This window comes from Solanum pennellii, chromosome 2 (assembly GCF_001406875.1).
Source record: "Solanum pennellii chromosome 2, SPENNV200".
Taxonomy (NCBI): Eukaryota; Viridiplantae; Streptophyta; class Magnoliopsida; order Solanales; family Solanaceae; genus Solanum; species Solanum pennellii.
This window is the reverse complement of record NC_028638.1, coordinates 46,794,962-46,818,712: the sequence shown is the minus strand read 5'-3', so window position 1 is coordinate 46,818,712 and position 23,751 is coordinate 46,794,962. Positions and strand designations below refer to the sequence as shown.

The following is a 23,751-nucleotide window of genomic DNA, read 5'->3' as shown; positions in this document are numbered from 1 at the left end:
ATAAACTGTTGAGTTGAGAGTGGAAAAGATTCTTTATCATTAAAGAGACTCATGCGCATTGGTCCTGACGATCGATTGAGTGTAAAAAATCATCAACACTAGATGATGCCCAAATGAAACATTATCTCTTGATATCTCAATATTACGCAAATTATTACTACCAATGACTGAACGTAGCAATAATTTGGAAGGTCAGGATCATCAATATTTACAAGATCAATAGGCTCATCTTGTATGATATTTTCCTATATGTATAAAAAGTATAAATATTTGTCTCAAACAATATACTTACTTAAAAAAAAATTAAAATCAAGTGTTGGTCATAACGATAATATTCATTTGCGTCAAAACAGAGAGAGATGAAAGAAAAATCTTTAGATTCTTCCAAAACAGAGATTTTAGACTCGAGAATAGTCTCAAGAATCTTTTAACTATTCTATTATCTTTGAAATCCTCACCAAGCAACCTGATTCTATTGACTATAAAAAAATATGTCAGAATAGTTAGTGATAGTCTCACCCTCTAGCATTCTAAGAGATTCAAAATCTCTTCTAAATTCAGAATTTGATTTAGTTTGTCTCGTTCGCTTTCTCAGTTCTCAAGTTTTTTCCAAGCTTCCTTTATTGTCTCATATGCAATAATTTTAAAGAGACTGAATCTGCAACTGAATTTTGAATTACAATTTTAATTATGTATTATTTAATTTTCTCTTCTGAATGAAATTTGATATCAGCATCAGAAGATTTTTTTAATTATTTGAAAAGTTACTAAAAGTCATAATACATTAAATTTTTTTATAAGTATTCAAGAAATTAAATTATTTATAAAAATATTTTAACTGGTAAAATTTAGAATTTAGGGTTCAAGATTGATGAAAACATACAAAATTATGAATATATGTAATTCGACTTGAAAAATTTATGACAAAAGGTTTGATTTGTTTTGCTGCAATTTAAAAAAATAATATCAATTGGATTAATTGATATTTATTTTTCTTTTATCAACTTAAAAGATTATTATGATTAAACTTATAATAATAATTAAATTCTACTTAGCTACAAGTGAAAAATAATAATGAAGAAATGAAAATTACACTTTCCATTTTTATATGTTTCATTTTTATAAAACTATATAAACTCAAAGCGTAGACTTTTTCAATAAAATAAATCAAACTAATGATCATTAAAACAATATGAACTTTTATAAAAAAATTCGACATGCATTATTATTTATTGTACTCGAATAGTCAAATTCAATATCTAGAACTACACAAAAATCAAAATATTTAAAAACGCAAATAAATAAATTGTAACAAATTAATATAAAGAAATTTTTTTACGATTTATCAAAAAAAAGATTAAACCTAATCAATTATTCATGTGTAACGAAAGAGAACCCTTCGACTTTTACTTTATTAATATAATTTTCTTTCGTTATACCGTATCATTTGAATGTTCAATTTCAAACTTGATTAGTTAAAATTCAAAAAATAATCTTGCTTAAATAATAATAACAATTTCTTTATCAATCTGGGTTTAGTTATGATGAACAAACATCAACTTTATCTTATTCCCAACTATATTTTAAAAAATAAATCATAATTTTCTAATTCAAGTAATTGGACAAGTTAGTATTCATTTCATTCCATTTAATTGGTGCTTTAATTTCTTTCCCAGGCATATAAATAAATAATGGAAAATAATAAATATATTATGTAATTCATATTATCCATATCTATAAAGATAAAATAAATAATAATTTACTTTTTCCTCTTAAATAAATTATACTCATATTTCTTATATATACCATGCTCAACAATTCTTTCCATCTCAAGTTATGTGGTAAATTGAATTTCAAATATCTAAATTTATAATTAAAATCATTATATAAAAAATCAGGATGATAGCAAAATTTATTTGAATCTCCAAATTTGGGAAGTTGTGAGCTTAATTGAACTGAGGAAGTATCAACTTTGAATCTCCAACTTTTTTACATTTCCAAAGTGGGTCACTTTGCTCACTCCGTTCTCAAAATACTGAAAATTTAGGAGAAAGACGGATGAAATAGAGCACAAATTCGTTGAAGTGAATGGTCTAAAGCTTCACATAGCTGAAATCGGAAGTGGGTTTTCCCCAGTTGTGGTGTTCTTACATAAATTCCCTGAAATTTGGTATTCTTGGAGGCACCAGATGATAGCTGTAGCCAAAGCGGGTTACAGAGCTATTGCACCCGATTATAGAGGATACGGATTATCGGATCAACCAACTCAACCCGAGAAAACCACATTACTCGATCTTGTCAGTGACCTCCTTGCACTCCTTGATGCTCTCAGCATCTCTAAGGTATTCATTCTTCTATTTTTCTTTTCGGATCGGGTCGGGTTAAATCTCAGTTGAGGCAAAAATGGGTACTTTGGGATTAGTCCGGTATGTTATCGTAGCAGGTACTCGTGAAATTAGTCGAGGCGTTAAAGTAGTCCATACACCATGGTTATTATAACAAAAGAAGCTGTAGATCGAAATTGATAGTTAACATCTAATTTTGGGTTCAGCTGCCATTTTCTATTACTTTTAGAATAAGATAGAAATTTCTTTTGAAATTACTGATAGGAGAAGTAGTTGTATAAAATAAAATTTGCAGTTAATTTTTTTGAAACTTAAAAGCCAAAAAAGGAAATTGATTGATTCCTCAATTGTTATCGTTCTTTTTGAAACGAAGAAAATAATAAATAAGTTATTATGAAATGTTTTACGATTCAAGGAATGACGACGCGCTATCCTTATTACAGGGGAACTTAAATTGGCTAATTGCAAACTGATGTATATAAAGTAGGACGATTATGCATAAACAAGAAACTAGCCTTTTTTAGCTTTAGTAATTGAATACACTAGGATTTTAGTGAATCTATTTGCATTATTGCTCTAGGTAATTACAACATTATCTTAAGTTTGTGTAAAACTTTTAAGCTTATACAAAACTATAGTCATTCTTAATTTAAAGCTTACATAGTTATAACTAAACCAAAATGATCATTTTTTCCCTTTGTTCTCAGTAATTTTAGGTGAAATAAGAATGTATATGTTGGTATGTTTAATTCCCTTTGCCCTCTTTGGCGTGTGTTTCTTATCTCCTTGTATGTCGAATTATGTAGGTTTTTCTAATTGGCAAAGACTTTGGATGTGCTATCCTCTCCCGTTTTGTTCTTCTCCATGGGGAGAGAGTTTCTGGAATTATCACCGTGGGAGTGCCATTCGTGCTCCCACAACCTTCCAATTTATCTGAAAAACTCCCCGAAGGCTTCTATGTTTCACGTTGGAGGGTATGTTTGATTTACATTCTCCGTGATATCAATCCTATCTCTGTTTGATCTCCAAGACATTTCTTTTGCAGGAGCCTGGGAGAGCTGAAGCTGATTTTGATCGCCTGGACGCTAAAACTGTAGTGAGAAATGTATACATTCTTTTCTCCAGAAGTGAAATACCAATAGCCAATGAAGATGAGGAAATCATGGACATTGTGCAACCTTCGACTCCTCTTCCCCCTTGGTTCTCCGAGGAAGACCTGGCTGCATATGGAGCTTTGTATGAAAAATCTGGATTCCGAACTGCATTGCAGGTTCCTTATAGGTACACCACACCAGCTTTTCTCTATCTCACACTCATATATGTTACACAAAGCTGTTATAAACAATACTAATTAAGTTGAAATGCTAACCTCGCTCTGCTGTTCATGAATTGACTGAAAGTTCAAGTTCTATAAATTAACTCGATGACTAGTTAGTTAGTTAGTTACTGACCGCGTTCCTAATATCATATTTTTCCTTTTATTGTTGATGAAATTTCATAATGCACAATAGGAGGTCAATGCATGAACAAGCCAACATTACAGATCCAAAAGTTCATGTTCCAGCACTGTTTATCGCGGGCGAGAAAGACTACTTCCTGAAATTTCCAGGAGTGCAAGTCTACATAAGTGGAGGACTCAAAAATTTAGTCCCCAATCTGCAGATGGTTAACTTGCCAGAAGGAACACATTTTGTTCAAGAGCAATTACCCGATGAGGTCAATCGACTCGTGCTCAACTTCCTCACTAATAATAGCCAATCTTGAAAGTCATCAGTAAGGCTTTGTTAAAGAGTTTTCAACAGTTTGGTTTGTTGCATTTGTCTATGAAGTGTGAATGATCAATCCATTTTTTACTAAAAATTATGGGCGCGCAAGTTTGAAATTTATACATCTATGATCTAAATATCATTGTGGTCCAACTATTTAGCCATTTAAGCCCTCAGTGGATTTAAATCCAAAAGACGTTTGAACATGTGATTTTGAACTCATGCTTATAAGATCCTAACTTTCTTAGTTAGGATTCTTAGACATGACTTGGTCAAAAAAGATGACAGATATATGACAACGTCAAGAACATCATGTCATACATATCATACAAAACTAGCCCACAAAAACTGTTTAAGTTTGGAATGATGAATTAATCCGCTTATTTATTAGCACAACTTACTTTATAAGTCCTAACTGTTGCGGAAGCCGAATATATAGAGAGTGATGGAATCACAATTACTATATCTAAAGGTAGCTAATAAATAGTAAATGAGACAATAATAAAAAGAACACCAAGAATTAACGAGGCTCGGTAAACTTTTGTTTTCTTTTGTCTACTTCTCGGACACAACCAATTAAAATTTATTTCACTCCAAAAGAGTAAAGTGAAATACTACAAGACAGAAAGAAGAACAGATGTCTTAGGAGATGAAAAGGCAAGTGAGAGGTGTGTAACAAATGAATTAGGAGCTACCTGGAGTGAATTCTTCCAATTGATATCACCCATGACATCACAATATGTCAAAATGTCAAGATTTACCTTGTGAAACCAATTTATGGTTCACCTAAATTTCACCCACAAAAGGTGCTATCTTGACTTTTCTATCAATGTAGAACTATCCTCCTAATTAACATATCTTCTCATTAATTCATTTTTTGAATCTCGTCAAATTTAACACTAACATAATTTTTCCATTTTGAAATGATAATTTTATTTGATATATTATATATAGTAATAATGAGTAGTAAATATCGTTAGGTGCTAAAATATTCTACATATAGCCATACAAGGAATTGAGTGAATTAAATTACAACTCACTCTTTAATCTATTTCAGCTTATATTAGTGTGGATCTAGTCATTAACTTGTTTATTTATTAATTCAGTGTCATTTAATAGCCGTTCTACCTAACATCTAATGAAATTTGGCCGGCAAAAATTAAACAATTAAAGAAAAGTCTATTATATGAAGTCATTATAAAATCCCAAACACAATTAGTCTTCTTACAAAAAAGCAAAATTTATTTTGCATAGACCCAATTTCTTATTAAACATAGTACTAAATAATACCATCTATAAATATAAATTATTTGATTTAATACGATCTATGAAGTCATTATAAAATCCCAAACACAATTAATCTTCTTACAAAATAAAGCAATATTGGTCTTACATAGACCTAATTTTCCATCAAACATAGTACTAAATAATACCATCTATAATACATGAATTATTTGATTTAATACGGCCTACCAAAAGACCCTAAGTTATTATAAAATCCCAAACAAACTTGATCTATCTTCTAACAAATAAAGCAAAAAATGGAAGAAATAGAGCACAAGTACATTGAAGTGAATGGGCTAAAGCTCCATATAGCTGAAATTGGAAGTGGGTTTTCTCCAGTTGTGGTGTTCTTACATGGATTCCCTGAAATTTGGTATTCTTGGAGGCACCAGATGGTAGCTGTAGCCAAAGCGGGTTACAGAGCTATTGCACCCGATTACAGAGGATATGGGTTATCGGATCAACCAACCCAACCCGAGAAAACCACATTCCTCGATCTTGTCAGTGACCTCCTTGCACTTCTTGATGCTCTTAATATCTCTAAGGTACTTTTAATCTTCTTAGATTAGTGTTTGGTGAAATCATAATTCTTTATAGCTCCACCATATAAAGTTTGCTGTGTTTGGATAGAAATTTTACTAAAAAAATATTATATCTTTGTTCCTATTCTCATCTCTGTGTCTGCTCAATAATGTAGGTTTTTCTCGTTGGTAAAGACTTTGGATCTTTTGTCATTTCGTATTTTTCCATTCTCCACAAGGAGAGAGTCTCTGGATTTATTGTTATGGGGGTGCCATTTTTGCCTCCAAAACCTCTTGAGTTTAAAAAAGGCCTCCCTGAAGGATTCTATATTTCGAGATTTGGGGTATGTTAATATGTGTTTGATCTCTAATTTGCTTTCGTCATGATTATCATTTATAGAGCTCTCTCTTGGTCAATTTTTTTACATATGTATACATTTTAATTGTTTGCAGATACCTGGGAGAGCTGAAGCTGATTTTGGTCGTCTTGACGCCAAAACAGTAGTGAAGAATGTATACATTCTTTTCTCCAGAAGTGAATTACCAATAGCCAATGAAGATCAGGAAATCATGGACATTGTGCAACCTTCAACTCCTCTGCCCCCTTGGTTCTCCGAGGAAGACCTGGCTGCGTATGGAGCTTTGTACGAAAGATCTGGATTCCGAACTGCATTGCAGGTTCCCTATAGGTATCATGCACTAACATCTGCTGTATGTTTATTCTGTCTTGCTTAGAGTCTTCAAAAATACTGTTGGTTATGTGTCGGATCCTCCAAAACCTGTGTATCTTTGGAGGATCTGACACTGGTGCAACAACATTTTTAATAGGAGGGGCCCTAACAATATAGGTTTTATTTGAACCGGAATTTCCCCATTTACTACCCTCTTATCTCACTCTCATACATTATACCAACATCATTGTGGTAGTCATTCACAGCCCTGGTCTGGAGATGCAGACTTTCTTTTTTTGATATCCGAACAAATATTGGAGGGATAATGGTGCATGGTTTAGAACTCGGTGATTAATCGGTCCAACTCTACTGCACTAGCATTCATGAAAGTACAAGCAAATTCAAGATATAGCCTCATTGAGAGTTTATGAGAAAATGCATCAACTTTGTAAAATAGTCGAGGTGTTTGCAAGCTGACTCGAACAACCATTATAAAAGAAAAAGAAATTATAGGATTTCTTTTGCTTGTTGATTAATACTGAATCTCTTCCTTTTCTTGGTTGTTTATGAATTTCATCTTGCAATAGGTCACTGCATGAACAAGTCAACATAACAGATCCAACCGTTCACGTTCAAGCACTGTATATTAGGGGAGAGAAAGATTATTTCCTCAAATTTCCAGGCATCGAAGATTACATTAGTAGTGGAGTCCTCAAAAGTTTAGTCCCTAATCTGCAGATAGTTAACTTGCCAGAAGGAAACCATTTTGTTCAAGAACAACTACCTGACGAGGTTAATCAACTCGTGCTCGAATTCCTTACCAAAAATAGTAAGGTTCAGTAAGTCCTCATTGTTGTTGTTGCTCCGTCTACTAAGACAGAAGCTCCAATAAGGCATTGTTATTGTTGTTGTTGCTCTATCTACTAAGAATAGAAGTTCCATTAAGTTGTTGTTGTTGTTTTTCCGATATTCGTTCAGTAAGTCCTAGTTGTGTTCTACATGTAATATTTTGCTGCAGTGACCCTGCAATTCCTATAAAAAGCAGGCACTGAAAGATGAAATTACCATGTTATGAAAGCTTTGTTCCATCTCTCTTTCTTTGCTATGTTATATTATGAATGTTAACTGATTACCTTAAAGTAGAGATTTATTCAACTTTTATTCGAATCCCCTTTTGGAAATCAAAACTTAATCCTGCAAGTAAGGATGAGTATTTACTCTTTCAATCCCAATTTCTTGTTCATTCCGCTATTCAACCCGTGAATCAACAAAAACAAAAAGAAGACAATGCGACTAGCAAAGCAAAATCATATGACAATTTCAACAACAACACGATCCAAAAAGAAGTGATTAACTATCAAGTTTTGTTGATCACATTTGATGAAGAAGACAAAAAGAAAATACTTCAGGTTTCTTTACAAGGGCAATCCATCTCTTTTAATTCTTACATATATAAAATGAAGTTGAGGTTTATAACCTAGCTTTTATTCTTAGATTTTATATTTTCGCATTATTTAAACATCCTCATTTGTAGTATTATCATAGAGTGCATTATAAACTCTATGATGATCATAAAATATCTAATTTTCTCTACCTCTTATTTTTTATGCTTGTTAATTAGTAAAAGTTCATTACCTCATCCACAAGTTCCGTCATCCCCCAGTGCTATTATTTTTTAAAAGAAGAGTCAATATAATTATTCAAACTGTCTTGTGGAACGATTAGAATGGACGTTTGGTTGGGAACAAAGTTATCCCACAATGTATATGCTTATCCATCACTAGCTAGGGTTTAAATGGTGGGATAGATAATCGAAGGACTATTTCTTTACTGTTAAAAAAACATGGTAAAGCAGCAAAAGAAATTTTTAGTTTTTTTCCTCTCTCCTAACGAAATTCGGAATTAACAAAAAAGAAGAGATAGAAAGTACATAACAAGCTGCCAGAGAGAGAGAAACCATCACTAAAAAATTACTACAAATTACAACCGTGATACATATTCATAATCTTTCTTCATGTACAAGTATCTCAGCCACACCAAAACATGGTGAAACAATTGGCTGGAAAATAGGGGGAAGAATATATTTCTATAAAGACCAGAGAAACCATAGACAAACAAAGGCCATGACACACAAATCCTGAGATAGGATTTTTAATGCACCAATGCTGTAGGGAAAGGTAGTTTATGCTGTACAAAGTCTCATTGTTACCATCTTCGAGGAAAAGACACGGAAGGAAAAGGAAACAATAGAAAGATCTCCTGCTCTCACCTAACCCTACAAGATTCTATAACTTCAAGCACTGTTGAATGAGTCTCTGGCGATATCATGTTCAGTGTCATGTGGAATTCCTGGATGAAGAATACAAATTAACATATATAACATATAAAATTCACTAGGAAAGCAACGTCAATACTAAAGTTTTTCTTGTTGATTTACGTCCAAGCCTAGGAGACTAGGACCCTAATGAGACATTCCTGATGATGGCTGATGAGAGAACATTGAAATATTGGATGCAAATTTTAGAAGTTGGGACTAAATTATACAATTTCTACCGTCATGCTTGATCAACTCAAAGAAGAACCACACAAGATCACATACCACAAATCTCTCCAGCACAGGTACAAGAATGGACAATTTATGATCTGGTAAGTAACCAGCGATTGCCTGCCGTATGCTCTTGCTGGTGCAAAGAAAGATTAAGAACATAAGAGACCATTTGAGTGAGAGATAACAGACAGAAAAAGTAATTTTGTAAGACATAACTAACCTCTCAGTTGAAAGGAAGGCAAGAAGGAGAGCTGAATATGCTTCAATAATCATTTTTTCAGCTTCTTTCTCCCCCTGTAGTACAGCATCTTCATCATCCTGTACAAGAAAAAACCACATTCAATCTAGTAGCCACATGGTCAAAGCTCAAAGTAATCTAGCAAACTGGTAGTATATGATAAGACTAGTTTAACCTTGCTTCATGCTCAATCAACTGAAATCTCTCTCTTGCCCCTACCCCATCCCAAGTGGATTTTATATCCGGCTAACTCACTATCCCGTTAAGAGCCATGAAGCTAAAATTCTAGTGATATAAGCAAGTTGAATTTGACAATCAAAAACTGGCATCACTAAGCAGATTTGGAAAATGGAAAACACTTGATGAATATTCAGTATACTTTTGATAAAGCAAGCTCAAGGAATCAGATTTTGAATTGCCTTCTAGATTTACCACTAGGTGGCTGACTTCTTTGTGAATCATATGGAGAATAAATGGAGAACAGTATGAAAAAACCCAAAAATTCCAGAATCGGGACAACACAAAATAAAAATAGTCATGCAAATCAGTAAAGCACTAGAGATTTAGACAAAAAAAATTGGATAAAGCAATCTTGCATACCCATTGCAAACATTTTCCTTCCTCAGCAGCCTCTCCAGCCCCTTGATTTTCCAGAAAGATTGCACATAGCAGAGGGATAACATCTGTCTGAGTCTCCCCCTTAAACAAACCTTCTGATCCAGGCAATGAAATACTAGCAGCTGCAAGTCTAGACCTGCCATTAGCAGAATGAGTGAAAATGTTTATCAGTGTTTTATCATCTGCAAGTGAAAATGTGAGACCTGAAAATCACAACGACAATTCATTCTCAGCAAAAGAAATTGCATACCAGTATGAACAAACTACTATTAAATGACAATGTTAAATGATTGAATTAATGAATCCAGGATGTACTTCTTTCTTTTAAATTTGTTTTCTTTGCTTAAGTGATGAACTTTTAAAACTAATGAGGAATCATCACGCATGGAAAAATTTAACAAAGACGCATCTCTCAGTTAACAGATAATATTTGCTGCATGATCTGTTGGGAAAGATCGATTTTCTGCACTTTTCAACAGCATATATACTCGTTTTGAACTAGCCATGCTGAGAAAATATTACTTGTTTCAAGATTTCACGAAGTCCTTAATAGAATAAACGAGGTTCCGTGAAATTTTAGCAACAGAGACACTATGACACAAGCTTATAAGTTACCAAAAGGAGATTTGAAAGATGTCGGTTGTCTTCAGTATATAAGGTGCAATTCTTCATAGGGGCACTATTTGCGCATAACATGTACACTCAATTCATTTAAATAGCCATTATGCTCAAAGACTATTGTCCATATTTTTACAAAAGATGGCATCTCAAATTCACGTGAAAATAATTTTTTCGAGGCCAAAAAGAAAGAGCATTTTTTGCGCACACAAGCAAAAAAAAAAACTGCTGTTTGTTTCAGAATGTGAATCCTACAAGACTTGTTTCTAGACCCCCTCCTACACACCATTAAATACTTTTTGATTTCATGTCCAGCAAAAAAATAAGGTGGGAGTAGGAACAATTTCTATATGAAGAGAAGTTTATATCTTAAAAACCTGATTTCTACTCTAGCATAGGGTCGCAAATATTTTATATTCTGCCAAAACTTCAAAGCCTACCACAACACATCCATTTAATAGGAAACAGTTAAATTGGAATGCATGGATTACTGCTATATGGAATATTCCTAGTATTTTTCTCAGAATTTGGAAACCATTTTTCCTTCAGAAAAAACATTATTTATAGACCTAAAAACTTGTTAAATGCATTCAGTTGGGAGATTGAGATCAACATCTTTATAAGAAAAACAACATGATCTTTAGTGTACCAAGAGAGGAATACAAGGTAGCGTTTGTCATGACTAACAATAAGCATGCCCCCTATCCAAAAAATAATCCACATGACAGAAAGAATTCCTTGATGGGTACCAAATAAGGAAGGATATGCAAGCATCAAATAATCAAGAAGAAACTACAAACAACTCCCCAAACAAATTTTCAGTCACTTTCTCAATGCTCAATAACTGCTAGGAAAGAAATCCAAAATACAGCGATAAGTAAATAGTCGCAAAAGTCGATCATGTAAAGCCTGCAGTGTACAACTTGAAGTATAAATCAAAAGGAAATATTCACCTGTTGCAGCCATCCTTCTCTACCAAATTGACCAGCAAACCCAAAATAGCAACAAGAAAATCTAGCTCTTGATCATTGAGATGGCCATCACTATCAGATCCAACACTTGATTTTGATGACCCATTACGATCCAAATGCAAGCTGAAGGACGGAAAATGGCTGGCGATCAAAGCAGATAAAGCTTCTAGTCCACCACCGGCAGCAATTTGCTGACAGCCAACAGGGTTGTCATTCGTCAAGTTCATCAGAACCTGTCATTTGATTGAATATGTATTAAGAGACTAGCATGTCAAGAGATAGCACAGAAGTTTGAGCAATATAAAACATTCACTTGTACAACTATATCATTCCAACATAAAGCAATGTGTTTCATAATCAACTATCAGGAGAACCATGGAGAATGGATAAATGGCCTGCCATGTTAATAATAGCATAATCAACAACCGGAAGAACCATAAATGGCCTTATAACATACAGAAATTATTAACATTAAGTGAGAAAAATCACCTTAACAGCTGTGAGAAGGCAATCTGCCAGAAGGGTCGACGTTTCGTCATCTGCAACAGAAGAACAAGAGGTCTGACCAGATTGATTGTTCTCCTTGCTACTTGACTCTGGTTTGTTCTCCTGGCAACTAGACTCTTGCTGGCTTTGCACAATAAGAGATAGGTATTCATCATCACGTTCAAAAAGTGATGTCTGCCTAATTTGAGTTTCCGGCACCTTTTGCTTAGTAGACATTAAATCCCATCGTGAAGGTCCAAAATCATCATCAAAAGCAAAAGGATCTTGACTCTCTTCCATAAGTTCAAGTCTCTTGTCTCCATTAATTCTTTGATTATCACCAATCAAAAAATTCACTTTTGATGAATTCTTGTTGACCCCAAAACTGAAGTCCTCAGAGGTTCCACTACATGACCCAGATTTGGAAGATTCAATCCTCAATTTAAGCTGCCAAGAATCACTTGTGGAGGTGCTAGCGAATTCTAAACTAGATATGGATGAACCAATCTGATCAGTTTGAGTTTCACCCAAGTTCTTCTGGGAACAGGAACCTTCACTTGTATAGCATGTCGTAGAGGAATCAATGCACAAAATCTGACAGCTTCCATCTAGAAGTACAAAAGAGAGTATTCAACATCTAAAGCTAATTAAGGTATCATTAGCTACTAAAAAATTCAGACTGGAATTTTCTGTTTGATTGGTAACTCTTCCACCACATTCCAGAAAGTCTAGAATTCAAATTGGATAGTTTTTTATGTTTATCCAACGGAAAAGATTTTTATGAGACCCCTTCACTCTGAAGAAAAACTTTCTGGCCATGGGGTACAGGGACACTCACTATTTAATCAAGCTTTTCCTTGCCTAAATGCCAAATGCTAGCACTAAATTGCTTTAAGAACAGGTGACAAAGTTAAAGAGTTAGATTGATATGCCTACTGTTAGTGTTTAAAGCTGTCTATGAACAGTATTGAAGGTGATATTTCATGTTTCAATAATTTTTTTCCGGTTAGAAAGACGAATTCTGAATCCTCCTGATAAACTTTAATTGACTTTCACAATAGACTCTACTCTGTAAATGAATTCCATCCCTAACAAAGGTGCATCTTTAAACTATCAAGAGCCACAAAATTGGGCCAACGAACCACAAACTCTAAACCCTACTCTTACTTTAGTTGTTTCTAATTTAACACACCACATTTCATGGGTGAGAGAATCCAGAGAAGAGGGAAGGATGTGGGGAGGCTATTTCTGTGTCACTAGAACTTTGAGCTTCTGAGAGCAACACCATGACTTTTTTCTTGACCTTGCAAGCTACAATCAGCACAAAATTGATTCACACGCAGTGCCACATTGATAAGGGAACAAGTTTATCCAGGATAAGTGTAAATCAATTAAACCATTCTTCCAACCCTCAACAACTCAATTAACCAATTCCCACCTCCCCCCCAAAAAAAAAATCCTACCTACTACATTTCTTTTATGGATATGAAAAAGAAACAGCCTTGTTGTTGTCAAGTAGTTTAACTATTCACCGAAAGAAAAAATTAACAGCTTACCGTTCTTATCTGATAGTGAACGTAATTCTAAAGCACGAGCAGTTCCATCAGAAAGGTCACAGACTTTTCCATCATTGGAACTTCCAAAAGAAGTTCTGCACAGGTAAGCCCCTACAAATTCAAACAAGTCAGACAGACAGGAAGCATCATAAGCCAAGGGACAAAAGAAATGCAATATGTTAATGATTAAGGGAGTCAATTTTTTTATTTTGGATGAAAAGATAAGAGGCAGGAGTACCGGAGAGAATCTTGATCACACTTAAGATTAGCTTTGTAAAAGACCTTGGGGAGTTCAGACTATCAAATTTTCCTTTCATTTGAAGCAAGTGATTCTGAAACAAAACAGGTCGTGAACTCAACATCCAGGAATTCAAGGATACAGAAAGGCAGTCTACTACAGGAAGAAAGGTATATTCATGTTACCTGATTGTCCGTACTAAGAAAAGTTGCATTTTCCATGATCTTCAAACATTTTAAGAGTAGCACCAGACTTTCTATGGCCGTATTATCTTTAGAATCTACGATAGACTGTGAGCTTTTCTTTGACCAACCCTGCAGAGAAAATGATGTCAGGGCAGATTACATCAAAATACCCATCTAAATTTCCGATTATTGATTACAGCATGAGTTAAGGCGAAAGACGGATAACTCAAATAACAACCTTGAAGTCACACATAGCATTTGTACACCAAAAGATCTAGATGAACGTCAAATCCATACAAAATTCTCTTCGACATGCATATATATAATCATAAACACAATCTAAAACCTTCTGGACAAAAACAAAGGATATGAAGAGGGTGATAGGGAGCACAAGTGATCATATTCTTTCAATCCAAAATGGTCATGTTACCACTCCAACTCAGAGCTTAAATATAAGAGGAACATAGAGCATATTGTTGGTTCTTCACATGTCACAAATTTATGAGACTCGTCTCTGGTAACAACACAGAAAATAGCATACAGGCTCATACCTCCAAAACAGAATGACAACTTCTTGCCACGTCAAAGACCGCATCAAGTCCTCCAAGCTCTCTCAGCTTTTCTTTGAAGTTGTCCTTACTTCTCCGCACAGTACCAGAAGTATCTGAGTGAATACAGACAGAAAGAAGAAAAAGAAAACTATGTTATACTATGCAAAAATGGTGAAATACAGATCAATCACTATCATGGTAGCTTGAGTTTCCATATGATCTCTTAAAAATGATAAGCCACTATAAGAAACACAGGCAGAAGAAATGGGTATCACAGTACCACACTAAAAGATTCTAGAACATAATATGATAAAATTTCCAGAATCAGAAAAAGAGTCAGATCTGCAGTTTTGAAAGCACAAGCATCTAAAAGCAACAGCCACTAAATAACACAAATGTAGATGAAGGAAATAACCAGGAAACCATTGTATAAGTTGTAAATACAATATAAAAGCAAAGCACAGAGCAGAGCTACTTAGCTCTTCTATTTTCTGAGTTTTACCTCTTAGTAGGAGACAGGTAGCAATTAAAAAGCAATCTCAAGAAGTTAAAAGAATAACAAGCTACTCAGATTAACTTCCAATAACAAAAGCAAAATTGCAACCAACCCACCCAACCTAAAGGATGATTATATATTAAATAGCTTCGAATTTTCCACTGCAGGAAGAAGAAAAAACATTTGAAACAAAGAAATATTATCCCTCAAAGGACCAATTTAAGCGCCTCACAAACCTTCAATAGAGATTGTCGACAAGCAAGCTTTTGCCATTGTCAGTAAACTAATCCATTTTGGGTTTAATTCTGGTCTGTCATGTCCATTTCCATCATCTGGCTTTATTTCCTTGCAAGAAATAAGAACCTCCTGCACCTTGCGGGTTATTGAAGAGGAAGTAGAATCTAGGCCTTTTACAGAGTCTTGAGTCACATCAGCATCTAAGCGCATCGCCAAAAGTTTGCTCCCAATAGTTGGAGCCTTTGCTACGGAAGCAGGAGCAGCAACTGGTCTTAACAATTTTATAAGAAAGCGAATGCAGCTGGGTGAATCAAGAAGATGGTCGTCTCCTCCCTAAAAAAAATTGGAAGATCAAAAACTTAAGGAATGGAGAAGTTCCCAGATTACTTATATAGATGATAAGACAATAAATGACATTGTGTTAATTAAAAAGTTGCAAATATAGACAATACATGTAACAGAATAACTTAAACCAATAATTTAAGCAATGAAAGAGTAATTTTAGCATACAGATACAATAACATGGAGGAAGAAGTAATATGAACTCTAAAATAGTTAAAAGTACAATATTATATCAGTTGATGAAGGAGCATCCACAGTATCATTGTTTGCAATCCACCAAAAAGAAAAAAAGGAAAGGAAAAGGGGAAATTCTCTTTCTTCAATTCCATGGTTCTCATTTCTAATAAGACAAGTTAAAAGAGTAGGTATGATGTAGAACTGACGAGTCAACTGAGAAGAAATTATTTCCAATCACACATACGCAAAGGTTACTCATAACTAGGCAGCTAGAAGACAGAATAAGGACTTCAAAACTACCAAACATAATCATCCAATCTTTCAAATTTAATGAATAGGTTCAGCCTCCTCACATGCTTAATTGGGTTGCCTCACCCTGTTTCAACTAGAGCCAGGGAAAAACCTTTGCCTATCTGATAAGTCATGCAGAAGATGCAATAACTTAGTACTAACGTCCAAATGAGAGGCTACACTGCTAGAGATGAAGCAACTTACATCACTAGTCAAAATGTAGAATAGACCTGCTGCAGCAAGGTTGCTAGGTGAGTCATCAAAGCTGAGTCCCAAAACAGTATCAATAATTGTTTTTGCCATCCTGAAATCAAAATCTTGGCAAGTTATACCAATTGAGAATAAAGGTTGACAACTAACAATCAGGCCACTGAATTCAAGGAAAATCATACACATTCAGGATTAGCCGAAAGATTATATGTTCAGGTAAAGTAATTGGGATTGTGATTATCAGAAATTTAGACATCAGGAATGTCTAAATTTAAAAACAAAAAGACATCCCCATATGGGTTACCAATGACTGATATAAGGTGTAAAGTATTATTTATCTCAACTACTAGTGCGCACGTACTTCCAGACTTGATGATATACATACTAAAACATCAAATTAAATAGAACACCCATTAAATGGCTTAATTGGCAATTTCTGAGCATATCCAAGCTCACTGATTTATTCATAACGCTACCACAGGGACAATAGGATCATTGAGCCAATTACAAATGTAAAAGCTTCATAATGAACCTAGGCTGGATATCCTCTCCATAGACAAAACTAAGACAAAGAGATCTTCATATGATGGTTTACGTGAACCTATTTTACGAACTACCAAAAAAAACTACAAGGTTGATGTAGATAAAGGCTAATTATAAAGATAAGACATATTGTCGCTTTAATGTTGCATCCTCTTGCAATATCAGCAACTCGCTGTAACAGCTTCAAAATTACTCATGAAATTCCAACGATCATTTGCTGGGCATATCCACTTCTTCTTGGGTTGCCTGCTATTACAACTTCTCTTACATACTCTGACCCAAGATGGCAGAAGTTAACCTTAAATTCCAGAACATAACATTGTTATCTAAGGAACTTCTGAAGTTGTCATTGAATCGCTTAATTAAAAGCTAAAATTTTATCCAATTGAACATGATAAATCAGCTCGACTAGATTCATTTATAGGGAAGATAATGGCGCATGGCAGGGAGACCAATATGCTCCCCTCTTCCCCTCCAACGCTCTGCACCTTGCCCCATTCCACCCCATTAAAATACATTTCTCTCTATTTTTTTTATAAGGTACAGTTAAAATACATTTCTCTCTATTTTTTGCACATTAGTACTGTTTTACTTTTATTTCGTTACTTCTTTCATCAATTTCAATTAATTTATTACGTTTTCTAGAGGTAATGTTGTAAAAATAGCAATCAACTAATATTGTTTCTTCTCTTATGTGTTTAATCTCTCATTTGAGACGAAAATTAAAGTTCTAGTCAACTAGATAAACACTAGTGACATTCAACATCAACAATTACATATGAGCAGAGAGAATTAAGGATGTTAAAAGGAAGGATATGGATCTCCCAAAGGTTCTGACTTCTTGTTCAACAAAAAAGGAAGTTCATCGTGGGAAGTGTGGTAAGAGCACATAACGAGTTCATATCCTGGTTAGTACACCAACTCTATTATTTAAGTGGAAAAGGGTGGAGAAGTCGGCTTATAATGAGTAATGGAATTCACAATTGTCTAAAATAAAGGAAGAACTGGGAAACATTAAACTAGAAGACAATTACACCTCACACACAACATTTAAGAAATAGACATATCCTTCCACCACCGAGTGAGAATTCTCCACCCCTGATCTGCCAAGCTTTCCTGTCCTAGTTCCATGCCCCAACAACAACAACAACAACTACGCCTTGGTCCCAAACAAGTTGGGTTCGTCTATATGAATCACCACCGACCATATTTCCATGCCATAGTACCATCCCTATTGATTTTCTTGCTCGAACAATTTGTCCAAGACTTGAAGATGATTTTTGTACTTCTATTTTTGGGTCAGCTTATCAAAATTCATGTATCTGGAAATATTTATGTATTTATGTCCTATAAATGTGTATACAAATTACCTAGGAAATTTCAGCAACACTGTGATCAAAGCTTTCAAAAACAACAAGATTTATGTTTATCGAAACACGAATATGTATACTCATCTAAATTCTAAAGTCTAAATAATGTTCATAAGCCAAATTTCAACTACCCGTGAGCCCGTAAAAGGCGACGCTGCTGAGCTGTTCCACATATAGATAGCAATGACAATAAACTCGCCCTTCTGATTCTCGCAGGCTGCCCTTTCCTCAAACCATCCAATGCAAAATTCACCTCATCCATATGTTCCATCATCTCACCACATTCTTGAGTCTCCATCAAAGTCGCTGTGGGCCCCAGTGAAGGCAATCCCAGCTCCTTCGACTTCACCTTCTTCTTCTTCTGCAAAACCCCATTTTCCTTACCCTTCCCAGTCTTCTTCACCTTCTTCGGTTCATGTAATCCCCCATCAAATTTCCCAAGACCACCGTACTCCCCCCCATCTGGTAAAAACGAAAATTCATCCGACTCTTGTGATGAATTCAAACTATAAGTCTCCCAATCAAACATCTTTACTTTCTTGGGTTTCCACAAAACCCCATCATGACCCTCAAAACCCAAATCCCTATCCTCCTTCCTTGACGGCAAAATCGACAATTCTTGACACCCTTGAGATGAGCCGACATCGTATGGATCTGAATTATTGAAATTCGACGACCAGTGAACTGAGTCTTGAGATGAAAACCCGAAACTGTAAATATCTTGAGAATTCTCCTGAGAAAGTATGTGTTCCGAAACTTCATCATTTAACCCTGATTCAGAGTAGCTCCGTGACATGCTTCTACTCCGCCGGCCGTATGTTCTAACGATCATTTTCCGACGGAGAATTCAAAATTCCTGCAACTAGATCAACTAAAGAACACGAATATTGATGTATTTTCGTAATTAAAACCAAAAATTTGGGGTAATTTGGAACCTGAAATTAGGGTTTATAGAAAGTGTTGTTGTGAGTTTGCTCTGATTTGAAGATTTGAAAATAACGAAGATCAGGAAGCGTGAGAGAGAGAGAGAAATAGACTTTCTTTATTTGCTAATTAAAATAGATGCGTTAATTTCCAAGTAGGGGAATTTACGTAAAGGTCCAAGAATAAGAAAGATCTCATCCGTTCAATTCGAATTTTGAACGGTGAGATTTTGTCGATGTGTGTTTGGAGATTTGCTGAGAGAGGGTAGTTGAGTAATTATATATAGACTTGGACCACCTACCCGGTGGGGACCGTTAGATTTTTACTCACAACTCTACTTGCCGTTAATTTCCGTTGGTAAAATTTGAAAGCCCACAAAATTAGCCGAACAAAGCCCAATTAGCTGAAAAAGGCCTAACAACAAGCCATCACTCTTTTCTTCCTTTGTTTTTTTTTTTCACTATACTCGTATTAAGAATCAATTAATTTAAATTTATATTGCGTAAGGATTTATTTGAAAGGTAACACTTTCTGTTAAGAATTTTTTCATATTAAAAATTTTAATTGAGATATCTGATTAAGGAAAGAGCAGTCTCGTCTATTGCATCACATTGCTTGGCCATCACTTTTCATTTATTTATCGCGATAAAAATAAAATATGTCACCATTACAATTTGTCGTTAGACATAAAAATATATATATTAGATGTCAAATTAGCGAATTAAATAAAATGTGGGTTAGTTAAAATTAAATGAATCTATAAATAGATTGAACTAGAATTGGCTTAAGAGTTTCTTGAGCTCGAATGAGTTTGACTGATAATTGGATTGGATCATGATTCGTTTCAAAAGATAATTTACTATTTACAATTATTAAGTAAGCATCTTAATGAATTTTGGACAATATCATTTTGACAATTTTGAATACTTACTATACATGACAAAATATTCAATTTATCCTACTCTATTAAAAATAATTTGGAAAAGAGCCTAAAATACCTTTAAAGTATTAAAAACGGTAAAAAATTACCTCCATCCACCTATTGGCTTCAAAATGTTCTTTTCATCTATTTATTGGCTTCAAAATACCCTTGTCATCCACCTTTGGATTCAAAATTGAATACTTGTTTATTTTTTTAAAAATTATACTCTTTAAATATTTTTTAAAATACTTGGCGTTCAACTATTGGTTATAGTTTAATTTATTAATATAATTCGTAAACGAACCTACTGCTCACTCATTATTAACTAAACCCCACCCAATTAATAATCCAATTATAATATCAAAATCGCCATAAACACTACTAAAACACGATGAAATTATAGATTTCTGAAAAATGACATCCAAAATTATTCGAGTCCGAACCGAAGCGCCAATTAAATTTAGATTGAGCCGCTTATTTAGGAGGACACTTTCAATAGAATTCTCTTTCAAGATTTAATTAGAAATTTATGATTAAAGGTAAAGAAGTAATACATCCCGAATTAATTCATGCATTTTTTTAAATATAATTTTATAAATATTTATGATTTGTTTTAAAACCTTTAATATATTATTTTGAAAAAAAATTATCTATGAAGTAACATCACATAATTGAGACGTAAGAATAATTAAGATGAACATAGTCAGACTTTTAAGTTGACCGGTAATTTTTATTTAGAAACTTGAATGTATGATAATTTATTTCTATAGATATTTTTACCTCAAATTTTTAAAAACACTCAATTGGCAGTAGTTTTTCTGTTGTTGTATTAATAATGTGACGGGTTTATTAATTTGGAGGGGTTTAATTAGTAATGGGTGGATGGTGGATTGATTTATAAATTATACTAATAAGTTAAATTATAACAAATAGTTTAGCGCCACGTATTTAAAAAAATATTTAAATAGTTTAAATTTAAACCCGTTAAATAAATGGTCAATTTTGAACCAACAGGTGGATGACAAGGGTATTTTGAAGTCAATAGATGGGTGGGAAGGATATTTTGAAACCAATAAACGGACGGAAGGTAATTTTGTACCATTACACTATTGTGAGTTGTTGATATTCGTTCTATTGACACAACATCCTGTATTAACTTTCAACTTGATATTGACATAACTCAATTATATTGATATAGATAATTTATGTGTGACATGAATAACGTATTTCTTTGTATGTGATACATAAAATTTAGGTTGTGATTATTATTTTTTATCCTCTTTTTATCGAAGACTCTGGCAGTTGGAACTCATCAACAACGACTCTTACCACTAGCTAGAAATTTTTAAGATTAATTTGTGAAAAAATCTTGACGAAATCAATTTTATTGAATGCTTATATCATATGTTCGAGCAGTGAAAGATTGTTCATAGATAAGAAATATTTTTTAATATCTTGTCTCAAACTCAAATTTTAAATACGATTTCTCTTCTTGACCATGACTAATTTTTAATTTTATGTAAAATAAAATAATTACGATAAACTCGCAGAATATAATCACGAATGGATTACAAAATTTAATAAATTTGCATGTCTCGCAATAAATTATTAGTGACATACTTTATTATTACATAGTTCATATATGTATTAATTGTTGAAATTGACTTTATCAAGTGAATTTTTTTTTTATGACTTTACAAGATACTATTTCAGTTATCAACTAAGCATAAATACTAATACTTAATAATTAAGAAATTCATCAAAATACTATTAATTTTATTAATCCTATTAAAAATAATAAATTATACTCATAAAGCAAAAAAATATCTTTTTTTTGTTATTTTCTAAATTTATAATCAAATATTTTTAAATTAATTCTTTTAGAAAATAATGGAGATTCGCCAAATGTTGTTGATATCAACATTAGTGATTATTTATGTTTATGTTAGTGGGTTATGATAACTAAACCCCTAGATATTTCTCTTTCTTTCGATGGTGAAATATGATTTTTGATAAAAAAATTATATCTAATATTAAACTGTTAATTTTAATTTTTTAGTATGACCTATTCCTCTTATTACCCTAATTTATGATTTTATATTGACCAAAACTTCTAATGAAACATTATAAATACAATCTCATATATGTTGAACCTAATAACATAATAAGTTAATAGTGAGATTAATTTTATTTTCTACGTTATTCTAGAAATGAAATTAATTCAAATAAATGACTTTTTTCGTGATTTTAACTCGAAACATATATTATTATTAAAATTTAATCAGATCAAAATACTATTATTTTTGAGACATTAAAAATGACTTCTTCTCAAATATAGATATGCTTAAAAAAAAATCTGAACGATATTTTATTTTATTCGTTTTCGCTTTATAATCTTTAAAACTAAATTAAAAGAAATACCCAAAGATTTGAGAATCTTGACTATATCATCACTATTGGATGTTAATACTAACATTAATCGATTAAACTAATACTTTATTTAATGATTGAATTTTTTTTAATCTGAAATCGGCATCAAATATCGGGTTTCAACATAAACTTTTTAAGATGACCTTATCTTGACTATTTTAATTTATAGCTTCATATCGAACAAATTATTTTATGGTAGCTTGCGACATGGAGATTATAAATATTGGTGTCGCAATAAATTTGTGTTGACTGTATAATATGCATATAGTGCTGAAATGAACTCAACAATTTCTTATTTATTTTTTTATATCTAACTGAATTTCATCAGTTGAATCTACGAAGGGTAGATTAAAAGCCGATCGTACAATTATGTCATAAACAAAAAAATATTTTCAACAATTTCATCGAAAAACAAAACAAACACCTAAATCAAAATTATCTGACCTAACCTAATCAGAAGACCTTCGGAATAATGACTTTACATAATATTACTATATATTTTAACTATCAACTAAACACCATTGCCAAATATTTAATACTTAATAATTACTTTTGTTTGCTGAATAATACTTATAATTACATCAAATGACATTATTTTTTTTATGAAAAAGAAAACCAATATATTACTCATAAAACACAGAAAATGACTTCGTCCCAAGTATTTTAACTATCAACTAAACACTATTGCCAAATATTTGATACTTAATAATTACTTTTTTTTTTTGCTGAATAATACTTAATAATTACACATCAAATACTGTCAAGTTTATAAACATTATTTTTATGAAAATGACTTCTTCTCAAGTACATTTGAAAAAATAACCTTTTATTTTATTATTTTTTAGAACTAGATTCAGGTACAGTGTACTTTTTGTTTTAATTACTTCCCTTTCACATTACCTACGTGACGTAACCGAAGCACCCAATAATTTTAGGTTATTTTTATTTATTAGACCTATAGTTCATGTGACATATTTCAATTTTAAAGAGAAATAAGCGATTTAAATTTAATTAAAAATTTATTTATAAAATTTTTAAATATACATAATTATTTTAAAAAATGATATATATTATAATTATTGATAATTAAGATACATGTGAAAAATATACGGTCAGAGATAACTTTGTTTAAGTGGAGAGAGTATTAGGTTAAAAATAACCCAGAATCTTTATTTAAATATTTCCGCCGAATTTATATTTTTCTTCCTATATA

General features: G+C 32.9%; 3 protein-coding genes across 3 annotated transcripts; 2 read left to right on the top strand and 1 right to left on the bottom strand.

Moving 5' to 3' along the window:
* Window positions 1–1,825: 1,825 nt before the first annotated feature.
* LOC107012032 (epoxide hydrolase A-like) lies at window positions 1,826–4,233 on the top strand. Its single transcript, XM_015211751.2, has 4 exons — window positions 1,826–2,342; window positions 3,152–3,319; window positions 3,391–3,626; window positions 3,857–4,233. The coding sequence occupies exons 1-4, from the start codon at window positions 2,190–2,192 to the stop codon at window positions 4,107–4,109; spliced, it is 810 nt and encodes a 269-aa protein (XP_015067237.1). The 5' UTR covers window positions 1,826–2,189; the 3' UTR covers window positions 4,110–4,233.
* Window positions 4,234–5,563: 1,330 nt separating this feature from the next.
* LOC107012031 (epoxide hydrolase A-like) lies at window positions 5,564–7,684 on the top strand. Its single transcript, XM_015211750.2, has 4 exons — window positions 5,564–5,940; window positions 6,093–6,260; window positions 6,370–6,605; window positions 7,175–7,684. The coding sequence occupies exons 1-4, from the start codon at window positions 5,653–5,655 to the stop codon at window positions 7,428–7,430; spliced, it is 948 nt and encodes a 315-aa protein (XP_015067236.1). The 5' UTR covers window positions 5,564–5,652; the 3' UTR covers window positions 7,431–7,684.
* Window positions 7,685–8,526: 842 nt separating this feature from the next.
* On the bottom strand, window positions 8,527–19,295 carry LOC107011009. Its single transcript, XM_015210312.2, has 13 exons — window positions 18,394–19,295; window positions 16,344–16,443; window positions 15,329–15,662; window positions 14,597–14,709; window positions 14,046–14,174; window positions 13,861–13,954; window positions 13,623–13,733; window positions 12,070–12,674; window positions 11,563–11,813; window positions 9,974–10,127; window positions 9,356–9,453; window positions 9,187–9,268; window positions 8,527–8,936 (listed from the first exon to the last, which is right to left on the bottom strand). Exons 1-13 carry the CDS (start codon window positions 19,092–19,094, stop codon window positions 8,853–8,855), a joined length of 2,856 nt encoding a protein of 951 aa, XP_015065798.1. The 5' UTR covers window positions 19,095–19,295; the 3' UTR covers window positions 8,527–8,852.
* Between the last annotated feature and the right edge of the window lie 4,456 nt (window positions 19,296–23,751).

Bases quoted from the DNA above. Each gene is read 5' to 3' on its own strand.
- LOC107012031 (XM_015211750.2), top strand. From the start codon at position 5,653: ATGGAAGAAATAGAGCACAAGTACATTGAAGTGAATGGGCTAAAGCTC. The intron at 5,941-6,092 runs GTACTTTTAATC...TCAATAATGTAG, and splicing joins ATGCTCTTAATATCTCTAAG to GTTTTTCTCGTTGGTAAAGA. The intron at 6,261-6,369 runs GTATGTTAATAT...AATTGTTTGCAG, and splicing joins TCTATATTTCGAGATTTGGG to ATACCTGGGAGAGCTGAAGC.
- LOC107011009 (XM_015210312.2), bottom strand. From the start codon at position 19,094: ATGATCGTTAGAACATACGGCCGGCGGAGTAGAAGCATGTCACGGAGC. The intron at 15,663-16,343 runs GTAAGTTGCTTC...AATTTTTTTTAG, and splicing joins TCTACATTTTGACTAGTGAT to GGAGGAGACGACCATCTTCT. The intron at 8,937-9,186 runs GTATGTGATCTT...TTCTTCATCCAG, and splicing joins CTGTGCTGGAGAGATTTGTG to GAATTCCACATGACACTGAA.
- LOC107012032 (XM_015211751.2), top strand. From the start codon at position 2,190: ATGATAGCTGTAGCCAAAGCGGGTTACAGAGCTATTGCACCCGATTAT. The intron at 2,343-3,151 runs GTATTCATTCTT...CGAATTATGTAG, and splicing joins ATGCTCTCAGCATCTCTAAG to GTTTTTCTAATTGGCAAAGA. The intron at 3,627-3,856 runs GTACACCACACC...AATGCACAATAG, and splicing joins GCATTGCAGGTTCCTTATAG to GAGGTCAATGCATGAACAAG.